This window comes from Pleurodeles waltl, chromosome 5 (assembly GCF_031143425.1).
Source record: "Pleurodeles waltl isolate 20211129_DDA chromosome 5, aPleWal1.hap1.20221129, whole genome shotgun sequence".
Classification (NCBI taxonomy): domain Eukaryota; kingdom Metazoa; phylum Chordata; class Amphibia; order Caudata; family Salamandridae; genus Pleurodeles; species Pleurodeles waltl.
In genome coordinates this window covers 625,068,340-625,092,621 of record NC_090444.1, presented here as the reverse complement: position 1 = coordinate 625,092,621, position 24,282 = coordinate 625,068,340, and the positions used below count along the sequence as shown (strand labels likewise).

Sequence of the window (24,282 nt, the reverse complement as noted above, 5' to 3'; positions counted from 1 at the left end):
GAGGTTTTTGGAATGCAATAAATAGCTGTTTAGTTTTTCTGATGTTTTTTGTTCTGTCAATGTAGTACATTAATGCTCTTTTGACATCTAATGTATGTAGTGCTCTTTCAGCCACAGAATCTGGCTGTGGGAAAAAAACTGGTAGTTCTACCGTTTGATTTAGATGGAATGGTGAAATAACTTTTGGTAAATTTTTTGGATTAGGTCGTAGGACGACCTTATTTTTATGTATTTGTATAAAAGGCTCTTGTGTTGTGAACGCTTGAATTTCACTTACTCTTCTTAGAGATGTAATGGCGATGAGAAAGGCAACTTTCCAGGTTAGGAATTGTATTCCGCAAGAGTGCATGGGTTCGAAAGGTGGGCCCATGAGTCTTGTTAGAACCACGTTTAGGTTCCATGAAGGAACAGGTGGTGTTCTTGGTGGTATAATTCTTTTAAGCCCTTCTATGAATGCTTTGATAACTGGTATCCTATACAAGGAAGTTGAATAGGTAGTTTGCAGGTATGCAGATATTGCTGCAAGGTGTATTTTAATAGAAGAGAAGGCTAGCTTTGCTTTTTGTAAATGGAGCAAGTAATTTACTATATGTGTTGGAGTTGCGTCTAGTGGTTGTATCTGATTATGATGGCAGTACCAAACAAATCTTTTCCACTTACTTGCGTAGCAGTGTCTAGTGGATGGCCTTCTGGCCTGCTTTATGACTTCCATACACTCTTGGCTAAGTTGTAAGTGTCCAAATTCTAGGATTTCAGGAGCCAGATTGCTAGATTCAGCGATGCTGGGTCCGGGTGTCTGATCTGTTGGTTGTGTTGCGTTAACAGATCTGGTTTGTTGGGCAGTTTGATGTGTGGTACTACAGACAGATCTAGCAGTGTTGTGTACCAGGGTTGTCTTGCCCAAGCTGGAGCTATTAAAATGAGTTTGAGTTTGTTTTGACTCAATTTGTTTACTAGGTAAGGAAGGAGAGGGAGAGGAGGAAAAGCGTAAGCAAATATTCCTGACCAGTTCATCCATAGGGCATTGCCTCGGGATTGCTTGTGTGGGTATCTGGACGCGAAGTTTTGGCATTTTGCGTTCTCTTTTGTTGCAAATAAGTCTATTTGTGGTGTTCCCCAGAGTGTGAAGTAGGTGTTCAGAATCTGTGGGTGGATTTCCCATTCGTGGACTTGCTGGTGATCTCGAGAGAGATTGTCTGCCAGCTGATTCTGGATCCCCGGAATAAACTGTGCTATTAGACCAATTTGATGGTGGATTGCCCACTTCCATATTTTTTGAGCTAACAAGCTTAACTGTGTTGAATGTGTTCCTCCTTGTTTGTTTAGATAATACATCGTTGTCATGTTGTCTGTTTTGACAAGGATGTATTTATGCGTTATGATTGGTTGGAAAGCTTTTAGTGCCTGAAAAACTGCTAATAATTCTAGATGATTTATATGCAGTTTTGTTTGATGTATGTTCCATTGTCCTCTTATGTTGTGTTGATTGAGGTGTGCTCCCCACCCTGTCATGGAAGCATCTGTTGTTATTACGTACTGTGGCACTGGGTCTTGGAAAGGCCGCCCTATGTTTAAATTTATACTGTTCCACCATAGAAGCGAGAGGTAAGTTTGGCGGTTTAGCAACACCAGATCTAGAAGGTGACCCTGTGCTTGAGACCACTGTGAGGCTAGGCACTGTTGTAGGGGCCTCATGTGCAGTCTTGCGTTTGGGACAATGGCTATGCATGAGGACATCATGCCTAGGAGCTGTAGTATTGTTCTTGCTTGTATTGTTTGGTTTGGAGACATGTGTTGAATGACCCTGTTGAAATTGTGGATCCTTTGTGGAGTTGGCGTTGCTACTCCTTTTGTTGTGTCTATTATGGCTCCTAGATATTGCTGTACTTTGCTTGGCAGAATGTTTGATTTTGCAAAGTTGACGGTGAACCCTAGTTTGTAGAGGGTTTGTATGACTTGATTTGTGTGGTTTGAGCATCGTGTGAGCGAACTGGTTTTGATTAGCCAGTCGTCTAGATACGGGAACACATGTATTTGCTGCCTTCTGATGTGTGCAGCGACTACTGCTAGGCATTTTGTGAATACTCTTGGAGCGGTTGTTAAACCAAAAGGCAATACTTTGAATTGGTAATGTATTCCTTTGAATACAAACCTTAGATATTTCCTGTGTGACTGATGTATTGGTATATGGAAATATGCGTCCTTGAGGTCTAGGGTTGTCATGTAGTCGTGTTTTTTGAGCAATGGTAACACTTCTTGTAGTGTGACCATGTGAAAGTGGTCTGATTTGATGAATGTGTTTACTACCCTGAGGTCTAGAATTGGTCTCAGTGTTTCGTCCTTTTTTGGTATCAAGAAGTACAGTGAATAAACTCCTGTGTTTATTTGTGTGCTTGGTACTAATTCTATTGCATTTTTTTGAAGTAGTGCTTGAACTTCTATCTCTAGAAGCTGTGAATGGTATTTTGATAAATTTTGTGATTTTGGTGGTATGTCTGGAGGGAATTGTATGAATTCTATGCAATAACCATGTTGGATAATTGCTAGGACCCATGTGTCTGTAGTTATTTTGTCCCATGCTTCGTAATATTGACGTATCCTCCCCCCCACTGGTGTTGTGTGGGAGGGGTGAGTGACGTGTGAGTCACTGCTTGTTGGTAGTGGTTTTGGGGCTTTGAAATCTTCCTCTATTCCTAGGGAATTGCCCCCCTCTGTACTGGCCCCGAAAACCTCCCCTGTACTGTCCCTGGTAGGTGGGCGGTGCGGACTGTGAGGTGCTAGCTTGTGTGGCCTGACCCCGAAACCCTCCTCTAAAAGGTGTTTTGCGGAAGGTGTTATAAGATCCTCTGCTCTGCGGGGAGTAGAGTGCGCCCATGGCCTTGGCAGTGTCAGTGTCCTTCTTGAGCTTTTCTATGGCTGTGTCGACCTCCGGACCGAACAGAAGTTTTTCGTTTACTGGCATGTTAAGCACTGCCTGCTGAATTTCTGGCTTGAATCCAGACGTTCTGAGCCATGCGTGCCTACGGATGGTAACCGACGTATTAATGGTCCTTGCGGCCGTGTCTGCTGCATCCATGGAGGAGCGTATTTGATTGTTGGAGATGTTTTGACCCTCCTCAACAACCTGTTTTGCTCTTTTTTGCAGATCTTTTGGGAGATGTTCAATGAGATGCTGCATCTCATCCCAGTGGGCTCTGTCGTATCGCGCTAGCAGCGCTTGTGAATTTGCGATACGCCACTGGTTTGCTGCTTGGACAGCAACCCTCTTCCCGGCTGCATCGAACTTCCTGCTTTCTTTATCTGGGGGAGGTGCATCCCCAAAAGTGTGTGAATTTGCCCGTTTTCTGGCAGCCCCTACCACCACAGAATCTGGTGGCAGCTGAGAGGTGATGAATACAGGGTCCGTAGGAGGCGCCTTATACTTTTTGTCCACCCTAGGCGTCACTGCCCTACTTTTAACTGGCTCCTTGAAAATGTCCTTTGCATGGCGGAGCATGCCTGGGAGCATCGGCAGGCTTTGGTAGGAGCTGTGGGTTGAAGAGAGGGTGTTAAATAAAAAATCATCCTCTACTTGTTCTGAGTGTAGTTCCACATTATGGAATAGTGCTGCTCTAGCCACCACTTGTGAGTAGGCTGTGCTGTCTTCCGGTGGTGATGGCCTAGTTGGGTATGTGTCTGGGCTGTTATCAGACACTGGTGCATCGTACAAGTCCCACGCATCCTGATCTTGGTCATCGTGGCTCATGGCGGTGTGAGCTGGCGAATGTGACAGGGTGTAAGTTGGTGAAGCCGGAGTTACAGGTGGAGGCGAGGGAGGAGGTGTTATCTTTTGTGCTGTTTGCTGCTGAGGAGTAAACTGAAGCGTTCTCTTTCGTTTGACAGGTGGAAGGGTACTGATCTTCCCAGTCCCCTGCTGAATAAAGATACGCTTTTGCGTGTGATCCACGTCAGTGGATTGCAGTTCTTGTTCAAATCTATGTTTCTTCATTTGTGAAGACATAGAATGCTCTTCAGTATAGGAGCCTGAAACAGGGTCTGAAATCGCTTTTTTCGGCTCCGAAAACCCCGTTGATTGTTTTTTCGGCTCCGAGGTAACCTTCCTCTTTTTCTGTGCCGAAAATTCTTGGCCTCTATGGTCTTCGGCGCCACTGTCTCGGCGTCGATCCGTGTCGACACCGAACTCTCGGTGCCGATGCTTCTGTTTAGCACTCTCTCGGTCCCGAGGAGGCTGCGTGCCGGTGTCTCGACCGAAGTCGGACGATCTCGACACTGAATGGGCCTTTTTCGGTGCCGATTGTTGGTCACCGAGAATTTGGGTGGAGCCATGGCCGGTTGGCAGTGGCGTCCCCTGGGCCTTCTTTCCTTTTTTAAGATCTGATCTCGACGTCTTACTCACAGTTTTTGTAGAGTCTAGCTCGTCGGAGTCTGAATCCTGGATGGAAAAGGATTCCTCCTGTTCCTCTTCTGTCTCGAATTGTCGACGCTCCTTTGGCGTGGACGCCATCTGCAGTCTTCTCGCTCGACGGTCGCGCAGAGTTTTTCGGGACCGGAACGCCCGACAGGCCTCACAGGATTCTTCGCTGTGCTCGGGTGACCGGCACAGGTTACAGACCGAGTGTAGGTCCGTATAAGGATATTTGTTGTGGCATTCGGGGCAGAATCGAAACGGGGTCCGTTCCATCGGCGTTGTTCTCCACGCGGTCGGGCCGACTAGGCCCCGACTAGGTGCCGAAATCTACCCCGAAGCGCTTCGATGTTCAACGCGTCGTCGTATGTGTCTATCTCGAACCGGATCGCAACGATACCGTCGAAAATCTTCCGTTTTCAGCTATCTTTCCGTTCCGAAACCCGGAGCGACAGGAACACGTCCGAACCCGATGGCGGAAAGAAAACAATCGAAGATGGAGTCGACGCCCATGCGCAATGAGTACAGAAGGAGGAGTCACTCGGTCCAGTGACTCGAAAACACTTCTTCGAAGAAAAACAACTTGTAACACTCCGACCCAACACCAGATGGCGAGCTCATGCATACCATGTGTATCTACAGCGACAGATGCCATCGAACACTTTTTTTCCACTCTTGGTGTGATTGCCCTACTTTTGACCGGCTCCTTAAAAATTTCTTTTGCGTGCCGGAGCATACCAGGGAGCATAGGCAGGCTTTGGTAGGAGCTGTGGGTGGAGGAGAGGGTGTTGAATAAAAAGTCATCCTCGACCTGTTCTGAGTGGAGGCTTACATTGTGAAATTGTGCTGCTCTAGCCACCACTTGAGAATACGTAGTGCTGTCTTCTGGTGGAGATGGCTTCGTAGGGTATGCCTCCGGGCTGTTATCTGACACTGGGGCGTCCTATAAGTCCCATGCGTCCTGATCCTGGTCACCCTGGCTCATGGTGGTGTGAGCTGGGGAATGTGATGGAGTTTGTGCTGGTGAGACGTGAATTACAGGTGGAGGAGAGGGTGGTGGAGTAACCTTTTTCACCACCTTTGTTTGTGGTGTTTGTTCAGTTTGGAACTCCAGTCTTCTCTTTCTTCTAATAGGGGGAAGGGTGCTTATTTTCCCTGTTCCCTCCTGTATGAAGATACGCTTTTGCGTATGGTCTACATCGGTAGATTGCAGCTCTTCCTCGAACCTATGCTTTCGCATTTGGGAGGTTAGTGAATGCTCCTCTGTATAAGAGCCTGAAACTGGGTCGGTTGCAGGTTGTTTTGGCACCGAAACCCTGTCTGCATCTTTTTTCGGCTCCGAGCTGACTTTTCTTTTTTTCGGGGCCGAAACCTCTCAGCGTCGATCTTCGTTGGTGCCGCTGTCTCGGCGTCGAGCCGTGTCTACACCGCTATCTCGGTGTCGATGCTTGTCTCCAGCACGTTCACGGTTTGTGGGTCATCGAATTCCTCGGAGTCCGATTCGTGGATCGAGAAGGTACCTTCCTCTTCTTGTTCCTCGAACTCTCGGTGGGCTGTCGGCGCGGACGCCATTTGAAGTCTTCTGGCTCGACGGTCTCGGAGTGTTTTTCGGGACCGGAACGCACGACAGGCCTCGCAGGTGTCTTCACTGTGCTCAGGTGACAGGCACAGGTTACAGACCAAGTGTTGGTCTGTATAGGGGTACTTGTTGTGGCATTTGGGACAGAAACGGAACGGGGTCCGTTCCATTGGCGTTCTTCAGCACGCGGTCGGGCCGACCAGGCCCCGACGGGGGATCGAAAAACTACCCCGAAGGGCACCGGAGCTCTTCGATCTTCGATGCGGTGTTGAATCTAACTACGCCGATCCCGAACGCAACAATACCGACGAAAATCTTCCGAATTTAGCTATCTTTCCGTTCCGAAACTCGGAGCGACAGGAACACGTCCGAACCCGATGGCGGAAAAAAAACAATCGAGGATAGAGTCGACACCCATGCGCAATGGACACAAAAGGAGGAGTCACTCGGTCCCGTGACTCGAAAGACTTCTTCGAAGAAAAACAACTTGTAACACTCCGGCCCAACACCAGATGGCGAGCTATTGCAAAACATGCGTATCTACAGCGACAGATGCCATCGAACATATATTTTTCTATACCAAAACCTATTGGCTGGATTTGTCTCTGAGTGTGTGTTCCTCATTTATTGCCTGTGTGTATGTACAACAAATGCTCAACACTACTCCTTTGATAAGCCTACTGCTCGACCACACTACCACAAAATAGAGCATTAGTATTATCTCTTTTTGCCACTATCTTACCTCTAAGGGGAACCCTTGGACTCTGTGCATACTATTCCTTACTTTGAAATAGTGCATACAGAGCCAGCTTCCTACACCAAGGCTCTCCCCACTGCTGAAAGAGACCTTGCACCACCTCCAGATGAAGATACCATTTGTGATCCGCTAAGCATTATCGGCTGAGTTAGTCCACACTGGTGTTCAGAGAGTCCGCCAGATGTTGAACCAGCAGGGATTTCCTCTGCTGTTCCAACCATGTCCTGAGGCGCAGAGCCACTTGGCAAAGTGTCCACAACCCCACCCGCCCTTCTTGCTGCAGTACCACAAGGCGATGGTGTTGTCTGTTAATAACTGCACTATCTTTCCCTTGATAGAGGGAAAACATATTTGTAATGCCAGTCGAATCAATAGAGCCCCAGCATGTTGATGTGGAGTCCTGCTTCCACTGGAGACCAAAGTCATCTTATCTCCCACTTCTCCCAGATGGCCGCCCCCATCCCTTGAGTGATGCATCTATCACTGCTGTCAGATCTCTGTGGGGAAGAGAGAGGGATCTGCCACTGGCAGAATCGAAGTTCATTAACCACTACTGCAGGTATTTCACAGTTCCCTCTGAAAACCGGACCACGTTGGAGAGATTCCCCTGATGCTGTGCCCACTAGAACTTCAGATCCCACTGCAGAGCCCACATATGCCATCTGGCATATGTCACCAGCAGGATGCCATGAGGCCCAGCTGCTTCAGAGTCAGTCTCACCGAAATCCAGGATAGAGGCTGAAATATTGGTATCATAGCCTAAAATTCCTGGGCTCACCGCTCGGGAGGATAAGTCCGAAACTGCACCATATCCAGAACAGCAGGGGAAATGGAGCATCCAAGAGTGAGTCAGGTGCGACTTCGACACATTTACATAGAACTCCAGCAAATGCAGGAGGTTCACCGTAGTCTGGAGGTGGGAGACAACAGCCAGGGGAGAGCCCACCTTCAACAGGCAGTTGTCGAGATAGGGGAAGACTGAAACCCCTGAACTCCACAGATGAGCTGCAATCACTGCCATCACCTTGGTGAACACCCGAGGGGGCTGGTGAGGTCAAAGGGGAGCACAGTAAACTGAAAGTGCTAGTAGCCTATAAGGAAATGCAAGTAACATCTGTGGGCAGGCAGGACTGGGATGTGAAAATAAGTGTCCTGCAAGTCCAACACTACCATCTAGTCTCCTGGATCCATGGCAGACAACACCTGAGCCAATGTGAACATTTTGAGTAGCGGAAGTAGGAACCACAGCCTACTTCTGGCACCGGAACCCCCTCTATGGCTCCCTTGGCCAAAAGGGATGTAACTTCCTTGCAGAGAAGGGACAAATGATCCTCCGGTATTCAGTCATAAGACGGTGGCATGGATGGGGTGGAAGTCTCGAGGGTGAGGGAGTAGCCTCTTCAGATGATATGCAAAACCCATCTGTCTAAAGTAATGAATTGCATGTGGGGCAGGTGACATTCAATCCTGCCACCAACTGGGTGTCCATGGTGGTAGAGTGGCAAACTAGAAGGGTTTAGAGGCTGCTGCAGAAGGGGAGGGTGGGAGGGGGGAGAAAGAGGGTGTTGGCGGACTGACCAGACCGCTGGCCACCTAACCCATGAGGTCAGCGAGTTCCACACCCTTGGCCATGCAGATGCTGGGCAGCATGTGTGGCACGAGGCTGGATGGGAACTGGCGTGGCTGGAAGCTCCTTCTGTAGCCACAAAAGGCAGATTCAGGGGACGAGGGGCTTCCGCAAGGCCGAAGGACCTGGTCGCAGCCAGAGAATCCTTGAGGCACTCCAGTGCTGATTCTGCCTTGTCTCTGAAAAGACTGGTGCCCTCGAAGGGCGTGTCCATAAGTGAAGACTGGACATCCCCCGAAAAGCCAGATGTTCTCGGCCAGGCATGGCTATCCCGTTGGCAACAGCCTGGGAGAGTACAGCCTGGTCTACTTCAGGACCTGTGGCAGCACTTGTGCAACTGGGTCCAAAGAGTGTGGAAATAATGGCTCAAAAGGCATGCGGTGTTTACACGCCTCAATGCCAGGCTGGCGGAAGAAATAATCTTTTTCCCAAATTAGTCCAGCCTCTTGGATTTTTTAAACAGGGTAACAGTAGGGAACGCACCATGGGAAGTAGAGGCTTGGATCACCAAGCTCTCAGGGGTGGGGTGTTGCATGAGGAAACTTGGGTCCCCAGGTGTGGGGGGATGGCAGCAGGCAATCGGCCTATTCACAGGAGACTCTGTGCCGGTTTTGGACCAGGTACCCAGAAGGATGTCTGTGAGGGCATCACTGAACTGGAGTAGGGGTTCAAAGGTGGAAGCTCCCGGTTGCAGCATCTCTGTCAGGAGATTAGTCTTGGCTGCTACCGAGGGATGCTGAAAGTCCAAGACCTCAGCCGCCATCCTCACCATCATGCCATAAGAGGCTGGGACGAAAGCATATCTGTATATGGAGATTTGTCAACTCCACTGATTTTACCCTAGCCCCCATGCCAGTCCATTTCTTCTTCGTATGGCTGGTATTCTAAGGGGTCCACAACCCCTCTTAGTCTTCCCCTAGACTAGGGCTCTGGATCTGATCTAGGAGGCCAAGTTCCTGCCAGTATCGGCATCGGGCGATGAACATCCAGCTCCGTGTCGGTCAGAGATGAAAATGGGAAAGGCACCCACTGCGGCACTGGGTGTCGGCATCAGGACCGGCACCAGGGAAGGTCGAGGTGGTACGACCAACACTGTTCCAGAACCAGGACTGGTTCACTGGAAGCCCATCAGAGGCAAGGCCAAAGCTGCTGGCGTGGAACCCGACAAGGCCTCCCCAACCTCATGGGGGCCAAAAGCACGAAGGCAGGGTCGGACTCCCCATAAATGAGACACATGGGCTCATAAAAGTCTGTCATTGGGCAGTGGTTGCTTCAGCTCCCGGAAACTTGGGAAGGTGTAGAGTCGGCCCAGGCACAGATTCCCGAAGAATGAGGCTTAGAATGACAATGCTCCCTCATTGCGTTGGCAGATGGACAAGAAGTCAAAGACCGCTTCAACTTCTTGCTTTTTTTTTGTGCCGTGACTTACCTGATTGCCCGAGAATTTGGAGTGGGACGACAACGTCTTGGAAGTTCGTAACCGGTCCTAGGACATTCCACGCGACTGGGACCTCGACCTGCCCGGAGTCCCATGCCGCAATCAGCTTTAGGGACCACTCCCTCAAAGCATTCGGCTGCATGGACTGACACTCTGAGCACAACTTTGGGTCGTGATTGTGCTCAAGGCACCATAATAAGACGAGGTCGCCCAATAACAGGATCTGCAGGGCCTAAAACCCGTCCTACATGACATCACGATACACCAGGAGGAAGAAACCTTAAAAAAAAAAAACTTTTACAAAAAGTCAAAAAAAGGCCAGTCAAAAAATGACAGAGGAGTAGCTGTTTTGGATCTGCGCTGGCTGGTGCAGAAAGAAAGAAACTGAGGTCAGTGTGCCTGTGTGGCAACTATATAGGAATAACGACGTCATTTCCAGTGCAGATGACGACAGACGTGGAGCGGATCTATGCCACATGCCGGCAGACAGGGTTACTGCTCATGAAAAATCTTCTGGATCCAGTCTGACACCTGGTGGGAATTCAAAGGTAAGGAATCTGCAGATAGATGTCTCGGAGATGTAAAAGGCTTTTAAGGGTGGTAGTTTGGGGGACAAGAGCTCAGAACTCAACAGTCAACCAACAGACACACCAACCTCCAGCTCAGCTGAATGTTTAGGAACAGCTCTGAGGCATCTTTTGAATTGTAGTACTTTAATCATGCAGCATCACACAATACTATAAAGATCAATTAGTGTAATGGAACACAGCCTTGAAATCCTGTTTGCAATCTTGACGTGCTACACCCCTTGGTACCCATCCACTGTTAATGTGTTACCTTAGATTCCCTGGCGTCTGATCCTGGGTATGGTGCTCACTGGGCACAGGTGCAGTCCTATCAATCACCTCCAAGACGTATATATGTGGCCAATAGCTCAGTTTGCTTTTCACTTTTTGTGGCTATACATACAAGTCTTAGTTTGTGCTACAAAACTCAGTTTGCCATTTAGTCTCTTGTCCTCACACAGTTCCCAAGCCCTGCAGTTACCCGTCTCTGGCATCTGCAGTCTAGGAGGCTGGGAGGCAGATGCCTGCAACTGACCGACCTTCTGATGCAGTGACTTCTGATCTGGCAGAGCTCACTGGAACTTAAAGACTGCAGGAATTTCTGCATGATGGGACCCTATGGTAGGCCTCATCTTCTGCAGGCAGAGCATCCCTATGTCACAGAGGGGATGCTGGCACAGCAGTTGCAGCCTCTGTGCCAATCAGGACCATCACCTCAGCATTGATTGAGTACTTTGACTCTGGTAGTATCAACAGCAAGTTCTCAGAAGACTGTCAATAAAACACAATACTTACATTTTTGTAGAAGGCTTGAATGTGGTTCACGATCAAAACCATTTAGAGGGACTCCTTCCAAACACAGTCTGCTCCTGGCTTTGCTCCTTACCAGTGGAGTATCCTCTTCAGTTATTTCATCAGGAACACATTGGGCTTCTCTTTCTGGGCAGTCTCTACTGCTGCAGTGGCAGGTACATTCCTTCGCTCTCTCAAGAGGCAGACAGACGTCCCTACAGTCCATTAGCTCCTCTAGCAGATAAGGCAGACTTCAGAAGCTGTCCTCTCTCTTCTGGGAGATAGGATGCCTTGCAGACACCAGTACCTGATAATGGCAGATCTTAGAGTACTCTGCAGAGAACTCCCTCCCTTCCTCATGAAAAACTTACTACTGGAAGATAGTAAGGTGGTTTGGATCCGAAATCTATACACACTTTATTGACAGTGGATGCAGATCTACTGTCTAGGTTTTCAGAACCGGTTTGGGGTGGTTCTCTTTCAAATTTAATTTTCTGGCTGCATTTTAGACACAACCTTTGTGCAAGATGACGACACCATCCTCAAAACCATCAAGAACATCTGTACTAAACACTTGTTAGAAAGCATCAGAACCTTAAGAGTAGGCTGCAACATGGAATTTATCAGAATTTTCAACATTTACAAAGACACTATTTCCCTTAACCCACTTTATGATGACAAAGCTGTGGAGAAGGTTCCCCAGGTTTTCACATTCTTTCACACGCCATCCTTCAACTAAAGGTGTTCTGGATGCAGGTTTAACCAATCAACATGCCCTAAGCTAGGCCTAGACAGACAAAGTCAAGATTTTTTTTTTTTTTTAACCGAGGATTAAATAAAGAATCGGTCGTGCAAATGCATACAAAAAGCTAAAATTATTTACTTGTCTTTGGATAATGTATAAGCATCAGTCAGTGCCGGCTTAAACCCTGCGGAGGCCCCTAGGCAGTCGAAAATTCAGACGCCCCCTTGCAATTTATCTCCTAATACACTTTTAATTTTACCAACCAACAATTGTCGCAGGGCCTCTAAAAGGAGTGGGGACCCTAGGCCGGTGCCTACTTTGCCTATTTGGTAATCCGGAACTGGCATCAGTACAATTTTACTGAACAACAACTGTTCTAGCAAAAATATACTTTATGAATTTATGCCTGCTCTATGGCTGTGGTTTCCCATATACTTTCTTGAAAATCAGAGTAAATTACTAAATGATATGGGGATGGATGAAGGACATACTTTTGAGAATACAGAATGCATAAGTTGAACATTACCTTCCATGAGTTCTGCGAGGAAAGGGATTGATTCTGGTAACAAAACCACATAATTCTCCCTTAGTTTTTCAACTAGTTCTACCAAAGCAATCAGTGCAGCAAAGCGGACCTATAAAGGAAAAAGTGACAACACAATAAATGTTAAAATGTGACAAATTGTAACAGCTTAACTAAATCATTAGATTGCTTCCGCTAAAAGAATGCTAGCAGCAGAAATACTATACCATCTTGCAGGAAAGTACCCTTTTTAAAGCCCCAGTCACCCTTTGATATGCAATCCCAGCTCCCCCAGACCTGGAAGATGCCACCCCCTGCCATAAGGATCATTTGGCACTAGGACAGGTGGGAAATTAGCTATGCAACTATGCGTGTTGTACTATCATTCTAGTCACACCCCTAAGGTGGGCTGCCAGATGTGCCCCATGAAAGAAGAGTACCCCCATCTTGTTTTTGGTGGAACTAGGAACTCTGGGACAGGGTTATGCCCACTCCCCACAGAAGTGGTCACAGAGGGGGTGTAGTCATCCCAGGGGTAAGGCATTCATTGATTGCTACCCTTCACTCCTCTAAACGCCCCTAAATACAGTATTTAGGTGTCTCCTGACACCAGAACTCGGATTTGACTGAAGGAGGACAAAGAAAAGCAACCTGTGCATGAACGGTGGGCTTTGGTGCTAAGCCCTGCCAGTCTGCTCCTGTCCCAACAACCGCCAACTTGTCCTGTAGCTGTGCATCCTCCAAAAGCCTCAGAGGCCTTCCGCCACTTTGCAAACCAGCCAGCATCTCTCTTGGAGTGGAGGAGCCACTCCCCTGCATCTGTAGACAATGACTGCACTTGCCCGGTACTAGGTTTTGCTGGCCATCGGGCCCACTGAGGAAACAACTTGCAAGGAAGAGGCTACTGTGTAACCAGGAGACCAGCCTGATGTTTCTGCCAAGCCTCTGATGTTGCCCCGTTCAGGAACCTCACAGCACCTATATCTGGGGCACTGGAGCATTTTCCACAACCAAGGATTGTTGTGTGTCTAGTCCAGACACCACCACCAAAACAAACTAGCTCACAGAGGGACAACAGAACTGATGACACTGATTCAGAGTGGCCCTGCTGTCTGCTTTTCTTCTGCCTCTGCAGGTCTCACCAAGAGTTGAGCATCTTCGACACACAGGAACAGCCGACCAAAACAACTTCTGCACCCGAGCTGCCCAGCCCAGGTTCACAAACACTGACTGTATCCCCTCTGGTCCCACAACCTTCATGAACTGAGACCCCTGTTGAGAGCTCCTAGACTTGTCCCCAAGTCCCCCTCTGCAGCCTGTTTCAAGGTGCCCCATTGTTTGGCAACGGTGTAGCGCAAGGCTGCACTTCTGCACCCAGACACTCCAGGGCAGGTAATCCTCAACTGCTGGTGGTTCATGTGACCGTGACACCCTGGCACCTTAAATCCTAAAGGGAACTCCAGAGATTAATTTGAAAGCACCTGTATGCAGTACATGTTTATTTCTCCAGGAAAGCATTACAGTGTAAAAAGTACATTTGCAAGACAATTTTAGCCTCACTGTAAAAACTGATAACTCAAACATTACCTACATAATAGTGAAGATCCTGGGGTCTAAAATAATATGAAAACTGAAACTATTTTTCTAAATTGGTCTCGAGTTTCTTCCAGAAGGTGTGTCACATTTATAGACTATTCAACAAATGCTAAGCACTACCCTCTGATAAGCCTAAACTGCTCGCCCACACTACCACAAAATAGAGCATTTAGGGTTATTACTTAACCCTCAGTAAACTATTAAGGGTCACCTGTACTATCTGCATAGTGCACCACTACATTTGATACACTGCAAAGATAGCCAGCTTCCTACACATCTTATGTGTAATGTTAATTCCTTGTTACTGACGATCCTCGATTCTCAATACTTCAGTTCCCTTATTGCTAACTCCACTGCCCCGCATCCTTTGGTGCCTTTCTTTTCCATTTACAAGTTACTTTTTACTACTGGGACAGATGGAAAAACATGGAAATTACAGATGCAATTGGGCGTGGTATTGCCAGGTCCCGGAGTATTCTCAATTTCTCAAACAGAATCCCACTTGTAACTATGAGGCAATTAGCCATCCTGAAATGCCCAGAGACCGCTGCAACATAATTTCAGTAGCAAAAAATACTAATGAGGGCTTACCATAAAATGGAGGCCCTGAATATTTATCTTTTCTGCATCTTGTATCCGATTCCTCTAAGCATCTTCTGCTTACACAGTTTACAAACATCAGTCTTTTTTTGTGCTTCTTTAGTATGATAACCCCATGATGTGAAGCATGCTGCAATTGAATATTTGTACCACCTCGGACTCTCAAAACTGGACTCACAAAGTTACGTGCGCTCTTAAACATAAATTTGATTTGGGAATACAAATCAATCAATCTGCAAGGCCAAAATCAAGAATATTGTAAATTCAATACAAAACTACAGAAGTTCCCTTAATATGGTAGAATTTAAACAATTTCAAAAATCTGGTTAACAGCAAATCTATGGGCATTTCTCGGATTATACTAAACACAAAATAAGTCACCGCCAACAAACTCAAATTTTTCAATATTCAAATACTATCTACAGGAGGTTTCTCCGCCCGGTCGATTCTTCTAGATGTGCTGTCAAGAGCAATAAGAACTTTCTAAGGTGCGTATCAGTATGCAACTGCACCACATTCAATGGCTGTGTGGGAGACCTATCTCTGTAGAACAAAAAAGATTATCGTGTACAAGTAAACATAAAAGTTTAATTTGCAAAAGCACATTTATATCTAATTTCCACAAGTGGAAAGCTCCACTTTGATCCGTATTATGTAACAGACGCACCTGCCTGCAGGGCTGTCTGGGGAGACTTTGCCCCCCCAGAGGGCTGCCCTCAGAGGGCACACTGACAGTGTGCCACTTAAGGACAGCGGTGTAACACTGCAGAATGTGAGGAAGGACCCATTACTCTTCCCTCTCTCACAGATATGCTTTGGCCTCGGCTGAATGGCCCCCCTAAAAGTTTAAAGTTTAGGGGGCCCCTGAAAGACGGGGGGAGGGTGGGGGGGGCTGCACTGCAGGGGCTTGCGTTACACCCCTGCCTAAGGGCCTTTTAAGACAGCGCTGGCGCAACTTGTGTGCTAGTGCTATCAGTATACTTGTAGGAGCGTCACAAGTGTCGATGGCCCCTTTTGTAATACTGTAGTGCTCCGGGGGCAGACAAAGCAGGCGCACACGCCCACTGTGTCCCAGTAAGACTATGCATAATACGCCCCTCGGTGGCTACTCTGAAAGGGTAAATAATAAGCATGTGAGCTATCTACAGTTGGCAAAGATTTCTAGAAGTACTCAGGAAAGGCTTTCCGAGTCACTGAAAATATGGACATTTTCTCCAAATATAGGAGTAAGCATATAGGACTACATTTCTGACTTCATCTGTCTTTTGTGAAACTGGTCCATACAGTACTCCAGTATCTGGATTAATTGGTCCTTACAGCTTGTCAAGACCGCTCCAATCAGACGACTCGACAAGGGAGGGTATGTACCCCCTCCCAGCTGGTACCAGCATATTTTCTCTCGAGAATTCTAATGGGACAGTTAAATCTCAGCTTACTCACTCACTCAGGAAGAGCTTTTGCTTTTCCCTTGAAGATGCACCGAATACCCAAATCTTCCTCTGGTAGCTCATGAATGAGACTGGTGTGACAACAACACTTATTCTATTCCATTGTTTTTTGGCTTGCAGCTGCTCTACACCTAGAAACGGATTTCACTTTAAAAGTTAATCTCTGTCCAAGATAGTACACCGACTGATTTTTAGTGCACTGTACTTCAGAGTCTGCAGATTCGTCTACTCACTTCACAAATTCAATTCCGAACTTTGCTCAGTTGTTTCTCCCCTTGCCTTTTCCAGTTACATTGTTCAAGCATGCCAACATTGCACTACATAAGTATCTACACGACTCCATTCTCTTTGGGGATGTATTAAGAATGAGTAGCTTAGTGGCCTAAGTAATTTAGCTTTCACACTAGAATTTCCTTTTCTACTCCTTTCCCTTTCGTGTATGACTTTGCAATAATTGTTGTTAACATTCATAACGCCATTTTCAATGCTCCAAACGTCCCACACTATAATGATTCGGCCTTAAAGTTTTCCATCTCGTTCGTGCTTTGTATGTGGCTACAGTGGCATTCATAATTGTTTCCCTAAGTAACAGCTAAAGTGTTCACTGTTATGTCTCCTATAAGATGATTAATCCCAACCGCTAGTGTTTCACAATCAGCAGTATTGGGATCTTTTGGTCATAACATCATAGGAACACAGATGAGGTCTAGTGCCCCTGTGTTTGACTATGGTATCAACAGATTGTTCACTTTTGGAGAAACCATTTCATCTTCACGTGCCTCATCCCGCTTACCTGACAAAATAAGAATTGCAAAAAATAGGTTAAGTGTCAGCATTAAGTCGTATAGAGAAACTGTCCATTTACATTTTTCACTGACTTCCAAGGAAAGGTTCATCCTATAGGACATGGACTGAATTCGATATCATTGGTTGGGTGATGTATTTAAGATTCTTAGTCAACAATAGCTGCTTAAAAGACTCATAATAGTAACATTAAAAATGTTACAGAAAAAGGGGCTTCCAACCTTAGGTGAGTTGTGCCTCATTTTTAGCAGTATTTGGTAATTCAGAGGCTTCCAGAGAGAGTCGTCTGCCATGGCAACGGAAAACTGAGCAATACATGGAACCAGATGCTTTGTCACTCTTTCCTGGAACTTCTCTTCTCCTCCTAACTGGTTTTCCAGCTGCAAAATAAAAAAAAAACGCAATGGCATTAAATCATCTGGAAATATATAACAATGCTACTCAACATCAACATTTTTAACTTCAGAAAGTGAATACTGTTACTCATTAAACAGTCAAAGGAAGAAGGAATTCTGCAGACATGGGTCATATCATTATGCAACAGAACTCAATTGTCTGCTTTGAGGGATGTAGTTTTATATTCTTGACACATTCATCTTAAGACCAAGAATGAAAAATTTCCTAACTATCACAACAGAAAGTTTCTAATCTAACAAGTACACGGAGGCGAGAATTATTCCATGTTGTATAAGTGGTTTCTTATGCCCACTTATATGGGAGGGAATAATCCTCACCTCCGTGACCTTCATAGAATTTAAACTTTCCATTACGATAACCAGGAAATTTGTCATACTATGTGAGGACAGAGGCTCAGATTATGCTTGTTCAAAGCTTGTCCACTACAAGGGACGCCCTGTGAACCACGGGCTTAAAGTAAAAAGTCTTGAATGTCGAGTCTAAATAACAATCAGCCGCATTCAAGATATCTTCTAGGCGGGCGCCTAATGCAAACGTCTTGGAAGACATTGCACCCCTTGCTGAGTGTGCTCCAAAGATGGGAATGTCAATTCCAGCCTCCTGAAGATTACCACTCACCCAATGGGAATGCTGGGGGATTAAACTGCCTTAAACGGTTTACATACAGCGATGAAAAGATGTTGGTGATTTCTCCCATACAGTAAGGAATAATGATAATAATAATAACAATTATTTTGGTTTCTACTCTAAAGGCAATTCTGAAAACAAGATAAAAGGGGAAATATTCCAGATTGGAACACTTTAAAATTACAATTGTGCAAGGACCACCTTTATTAATCTGTTTTTACCTTTTAGACTGCATGGCCTCCAGATGTTTAAAACAACTCTTCAGTATGTCCCACCTTAAGGGTGTGTATCAATATTGTTTGGCACAATTTTGGGATTTTACACTCTAAGGATTCGAATATTTGTGCTACATTATCCAGACTAGATGGATGGTGCCTCGATCCCACCGCCTGGACCGTTTCAATGTGCAAGCTTCAATATTTGCACTCTTCCAGGGACTTCTTCATCCAAGCAAATAATTCCAGTAATTCTTATTCTGTTTTCCAATATATAGCGAGCGTGTCAAACTCATACTCTGTACTGTTGCTCTGTTTCACAAACTATTTTGTACCCGTTTTCTAAAAATCCTCTTGGGAGAGAAAGCGCATCTTCATGCATGTTCTTACCCTCCCATCAAGTTTAAAAGAACGTCAACAACTTAATGTGCAATATTTTATCATTCAGGCTAGACTGGAACATTGACTGTGTGATAAGTAACTTTTGTGAGCAGGTATACCAGTGGCGTAACAAAACTTACACCCCCCCCCAAAGTATCTGTACAGGGGCCCCTCCCCCTGGACCCAGCCAGAAGCCTGTCGCCTGTGAAGTGTACTGTGCTGAGGGGGCTCCCTGGAGCTCGGGCACCACCCCAGCCTCCCCCAACACTGCGGGGGCAGCGGAGGGCTTTCTTACACGACTGAGGTATAGCCAAGTTGCATCACATTCTGTGTAGCAGAACTGCACCAAAGCTAGGCTTACCTAAGCTACGTAACTCTAGGTTCATAGCCTTTAGAAATTAGCAGGATACTCAGCTGGGCACCTTGTAACAATTAAGAATGAAAAAAATATTTTGTAACATTTTGCCACTAATGGCTATTGTAGTTAGGTAGAACCAAGCGTCCTATTAAAGATAAGGCATTTAAAAAAAAGATATCCAATCCAATTTGCCTTAATCGGAATCATGTATTGTCAAGCAAACAAGCCCTATCTAGGTTCAATAAAGTAAACATGGCAACGCTGTTATAGCTCACCTCCACACTCAAACCTGCTCAAATAAGCTGACACATGACCGAACAAAATGGATGCACCTGCATTAGAAGAACATAATCATTTGAGTACCTGATCCACTAGAGGCATCATTAGGGCTTCTGCTCTTTCCTTGCTCACAAAACGCTGGGTGTCGTAGAGGAAAATCTTGTGTAAGCAGTTCAGGATGACATCTAGCAGCAAACAACTCTTCTCAATGTTCTTATAACCAAAGAACTCTTCATCTGGGAGTGTTTTGCAACAGAGGCAAATAAAGACAAAAACATAACTAGTGCATCAAATTCAAGGGTCTGGCTTCCAATACAGAGTCATTAAATGGCAAACAATTATAGTGTGGTACCAATGACAAGTGTATTTAGTTATTACTGTTATTGTAAAGCCTGAGAATGCACCCAGATGTCTTACTCCGTTTTATTTGCATAGTGAGGAAACAGAAAATGATTTTAAAGACACAGAATCTGTGAAAAAAGGTTAGTAAAAAGAAAGCGGCGGGATGTGGATGAGATGGAGCAGCTACAATTTAACAAAGCACCAGTCCGGAGAAAGGACCTGTGGTTGAAAGTTTAGGTACGACTACAATACTAAGTACTGATTCAGGAAAGTACTTAATTCTAAATGCAAACCGAAATAGAGTTCATATTTAAGGAATCTCTTATTTTGGCCTTTAGGCTTTTTAATCTGTCTTCTGGGTTGCTTTACTTGCATAGATGCATATAAACGTGTCAAACTATTTGATGCATTGATTCTCCAACTCTTTATCCTTGTTGAACCAGAGTTAGGCGATGGGTGAGTTTCCAGTCCACTTACATCAGTTTAGAACACTTCTGAACTATGGATTCTTTAGGACGAATACACATGATTTAGCCACCAACAATTATCAACAGTACATGCATCTTTCTAGTTTGTCAATCCCAGCAATATTGTCTAGCACATTCTTTTCACTGTTAAATTAGTCCCTGGCCCAAAATACATCTCTTTGCCTTATAAGACACCTTAAACATGTTGAAAAAGACAGGGGCGGAGTATTAAACTTCAAAACATCGCATAATTAAACACTTCTATAAGAATTTTTTATGTCAATACTAATATAGTTGGTTAATCACACAAATTAGCTGCTGCATAAAATTCCACTGGTAGTTTGTTTCTGTCCATCTGTATCTTTTATCTGCCGTGGGGGATCAGCCTGTTACGTAGTCTTTCAACAGATGTTTAACGGTTCACAACTTTGAATACTACGTTAACGTGGGCAGCACTTCATCAGTCATGATGACCTAGTTCTTGCTTTTTCATGTTTGTAGGAGGCATAAGACATGCTGCAGCCCTTAGAGACCTTCCTTGGCATCAGGGCCCTTGGTACTAGAAGTACCAGTTACAAGGGACTTATCTGAATGCCAGGGTGTGCCAATTGTGGATACAATGGTACAGTTTAGGTGAAGGAACACTGGTGCTGGGGCCTGGTTAGCAGGGTCCCAGCACACTTCTCAGTCAAGTCAGCATCAGTATCAGGCAAAAAGTGGGGGGGGACTGCAACAGGGAGCCATTTCTTTACACAAGCCCCCCCCAGCCCACAGGCCAGGAGACTCAGCCCAAGCTGGGAGAGTCTTCCTAGTCTGTCAGGCGAGGAAGAGTAGGAGAAATAGGCTGGTTAGTTGCAGGGCCTACTCTGCCTTACATCCTTCTGTTCAGGTCATTCCCTTTGGGGAACTGACCCACTTCCACAGTGATAGGACCTAGTCTGAATTGCCTCTTGTCTGCTTCTTCAATGTCTCCACCCATTCTTTTTATTTTGGGTTTAGAGGTATCCACCTCTGCTAATCTTATCTTAGCCAGGGTCATCCCTAGCTTACCCAAAGAGGTTACCCAGAGCTGGAGTAACCCCACCATGACCAACAGGGTCAGGGGGCCTAACTTGCTATTTGGCATGGGGTCTGACCACCATGCCAAGGATAGTGCAGCCACAAAGGCTAACACCCAGCAGAGGCCACTGACAGCTGTCAGTGCCCAGAACCACACCTTTAGCTCTTCACCTAAAAGGGAAGGGGCTAAGTTACAGGCTTCTTTGGGTTCAGGTTGCCTGTCTGCTGTATTGGAGTGGGGGGTTACCACATCTTGTAGTAAACACCCTTCTTCCACTCTTTCTTCTGTTAGCTGAGGAGCCACCCACTCAGGTTTAACAGTTGCCTGACTAGCCAGGACTTCTTGTGGGTCAGGTTGGACTTTATCAGGGCCATTTTTGGAGTTCTCCCCTACTGGAGCAGAATCTCCTTGGCTTGCTGTAACCTTGGCTAAAGGTTGTCCACCCTTCCTACTCTGTTTTCTTTTCTTCTTCTTCTGGGGCCTGCTTGCATTTACTGCAGAGGCAGGACTTCCAGAATCCTTGGGAGAGGACTGGCACTGGACCAGTTCCTCTCTTGAGCTCTGACTAACCTCTGGGTAGTCATTTCCAAGGAGACAATCAAGGGGGAGGTCTGTACTGACTACTACCCTTCTCCAGCTAAGAGTGCCACCCACTTCTATGGGCACTAAAGCCACAGGCCTCTTAGTGACCCTGTCTAGGCTAACTCTTACCCTGGCAGTCTCACCTGGGATGTACTGGTTTGAGAGCACCAGCCTGTCATGCACAATAGTGTGACTGGCACAAGTGTCTCTCAGGGCAGTGGTTGGGATTCCATTCACCAGTAGGTGGTGGAAGTGTCTACTTCCCTCTGGAATCTCCAACTCACCTGTTGGGCCCTGTTTCCAGTTGAAGGCTAGGAAGACCTCCTCATCTGAGGAGTCATCTCCCATGGCTACACTGGTTACCCCTGGAATTTTGTTCTGGGGTTTGTTTTTGGGACAAGAAGTGTCCTTGGTGTGGTGCCCAGACTGTTTACAGTTGTGGCACCATGCCTTAGTGGCATCCCAGTTCTTACCCTGGTACCCACCTTTGTTTTGGGTTGTGTCTTGGGGCCCACCCACCTGTTCTGGTTTTTGGGGGCCTACAGAGGACTCTTTTTCTTTATTTCTAGTGTCACCCACTTTCTCCTGGGGAGTTTTTGTAACCCCTTTCTTTTGGTCACCCCCAGTGGAAGTTTTGGTTACCCTAGTCTTGACCCAGTGGTCTGCCTTCTTTCCCAATTCTTGGGGAGAAATTGGACCTAGGTCTACCAGATACTGATGCAACTTTTCATTGAAGCAGTTACTTAAAATGTGTTCTTTCATAAACAAATTATAAAGCCCAACATAGTCACACACTTCATTTCCAGTTAACCAACCATCTAGTGTTTTTACTGAGTAGTCTACAAAGTCAACCCAGGTCTGGCTCGAGGATTTTTGAGCCCCCCTGAATCTAATTCTATACTCCTCAGTGGAGAATCCAAAGCCCTCAATCAGGGTACCCTTCATGAGGTCATAAGATTCTGCATCTTTTCCAGAGAGTGTGAGGAGTCTATCCCTACACTTTCTAGTGAACATTTCCCAAAGGAGAGCACCCCAGTGAGATCTGTTTACTTTTCTGGTTACACAAGCCCTCTCAAAAGCTGTGAACCATTTGGTGATGTCATCACCATCTTCATATTTTGTTACAATCCCTTTGGGGATTTTTAGGATGTCAGGGGAATCTCTGACCCTATTTAAGTTGCTGCCACCATCGATGGGACCTAGGCCCATCTCTTTTCTTTCCCTTTCTATGGCTAGGAGCTGCTTTTCCAAAGCCAATCTTTTGACCATCCTGGCTAACAGGGGGTCATCTTCACTGAGGCTATCCTCAGTGATTTCAGAGGTGTTGGTCTCTCCTGTGAGGGAACCAGCATCTCTGACTATTATTTTAGGAGTCAGGGTTTGAGGGACCCTGTTCTCCCTAGATAGGACTGGTAGGGGGGAATTTTCCTCCAAGTCACTATCCTCTTCCTCTGAGTTGCCACCCTCAGAGGGGTTGGCCTTTTCAAACTCTGCCAAAAGCTCCTGGAGCTGTATTTTGGTAGGTTTGGGGCCCATTGTTATTTTCTTTATTTTACAGAGTGACCTTAGCTCCCTCATCTTAAGATGGAGGTAAGGTGTGGTGTCGAGTTCCACCACAGTCACATCTGTGCTAGACATTTTGCTTCTAAAAGTTGGAATACTTTTTAAGAATCTACAACTGGTTCTAGAATCTAATTCAAACTTTTACAAACTTTTAAACTCTAAAAGAAATGCTAAACAGGATCTAACACAAGGCCCTAGCAGGTCTTTTAAGAATTTAGAAAACTTTTCAAATTGCAAAAATGAATTTCTAATGACAATTTTGGAATTTGTCGTGTGATCAGGTATTGGCTGAGTAGTCCAGCAAATGCAAAGTCTTGTATCCCACCGCTGCCACCAATGTAGGAAGTTGGCTCTGTATGTGCTATTTCAAAGTAAGGAATAGCATGCACAGAGTCCAAGGGTTCCCCTTAGAGGTAAAATAGTGGTAAAAATAGATAATACTAATGCTCTATTTTGTGGTAGTGTGGTCGAGCAGTAGGCTTATCCAAGGAGTAGTGTTAAGCATTTGTTGTACATACACATAGACAATAAATGAGGTACACACACTCAGAGACAAATCCAGCCAATAGGTTTTTATATAGAAAAATATCTTTTCTTAGTTTATTTTAAGAACCACAGGTTCAAATTCTACATGTAATAGCTCATTCGAAAGGTATTGCAGGTAAGTACTTTAGGAACTTCAAATCATCAAAATTGCATGTATACTTTTCAAGTTATTGACAAATAGCTGTTTTAAAAGTGGACACTTAGTGCAATTTTCACAGTTCCTGGGGGAGGTAAGTTTTTGTTAGTTTTACCAGGTAAGTAGGACACTTACAGGGTTCAGTTCTTGGTCCAAGGTAGCCCACCGTTGGGGGTTCAGAGCAACCCCAAAGTCACCACACCAGCAGCTCAGGGCCGGTCAGGTGCAGAGTTCCAAGTGGTGCCCAAAACACATAGGCTAGAATGGAGAGAAGGGGGTGCCCCGGTTCCGGTCTGCTTGCAGGTAAGTACCCGCGTCTTCGGAGGGCAGACCAGGGGGGTTTTGTAGGGCACCGGGGGGGACACAGGTCCACACAGAAATTTCACCCTCAGCGGCGCGGGGGCGGCCGGGTGCAGTGTAGAAACAAGC

At 46.0% G+C, this 24,282-nt stretch overlaps 1 protein-coding gene across 1 annotated transcript in view; it reads right to left on the bottom strand.

Moving 5' to 3' along the window:
- The window catches only part of HEATR1 (HEAT repeat containing 1), a 710,058-nt gene that overhangs the window by 55,451 nt on the left and 630,325 nt on the right, over positions 1–24,282 (bottom strand). The window contains exons 42-44 of the mRNA XM_069234483.1: positions 19,242–19,393; positions 17,102–17,260; positions 12,436–12,544 (exon numbers count right to left, since the gene is read on the bottom strand). Of these exons, the coding sequence (XP_069090584.1) occupies positions 12,436–12,544; positions 17,102–17,260; positions 19,242–19,393 (420 nt within the window). The remainder of the gene's footprint in view (positions 1–12,435; positions 12,545–17,101; positions 17,261–19,241; positions 19,394–24,282) is intronic.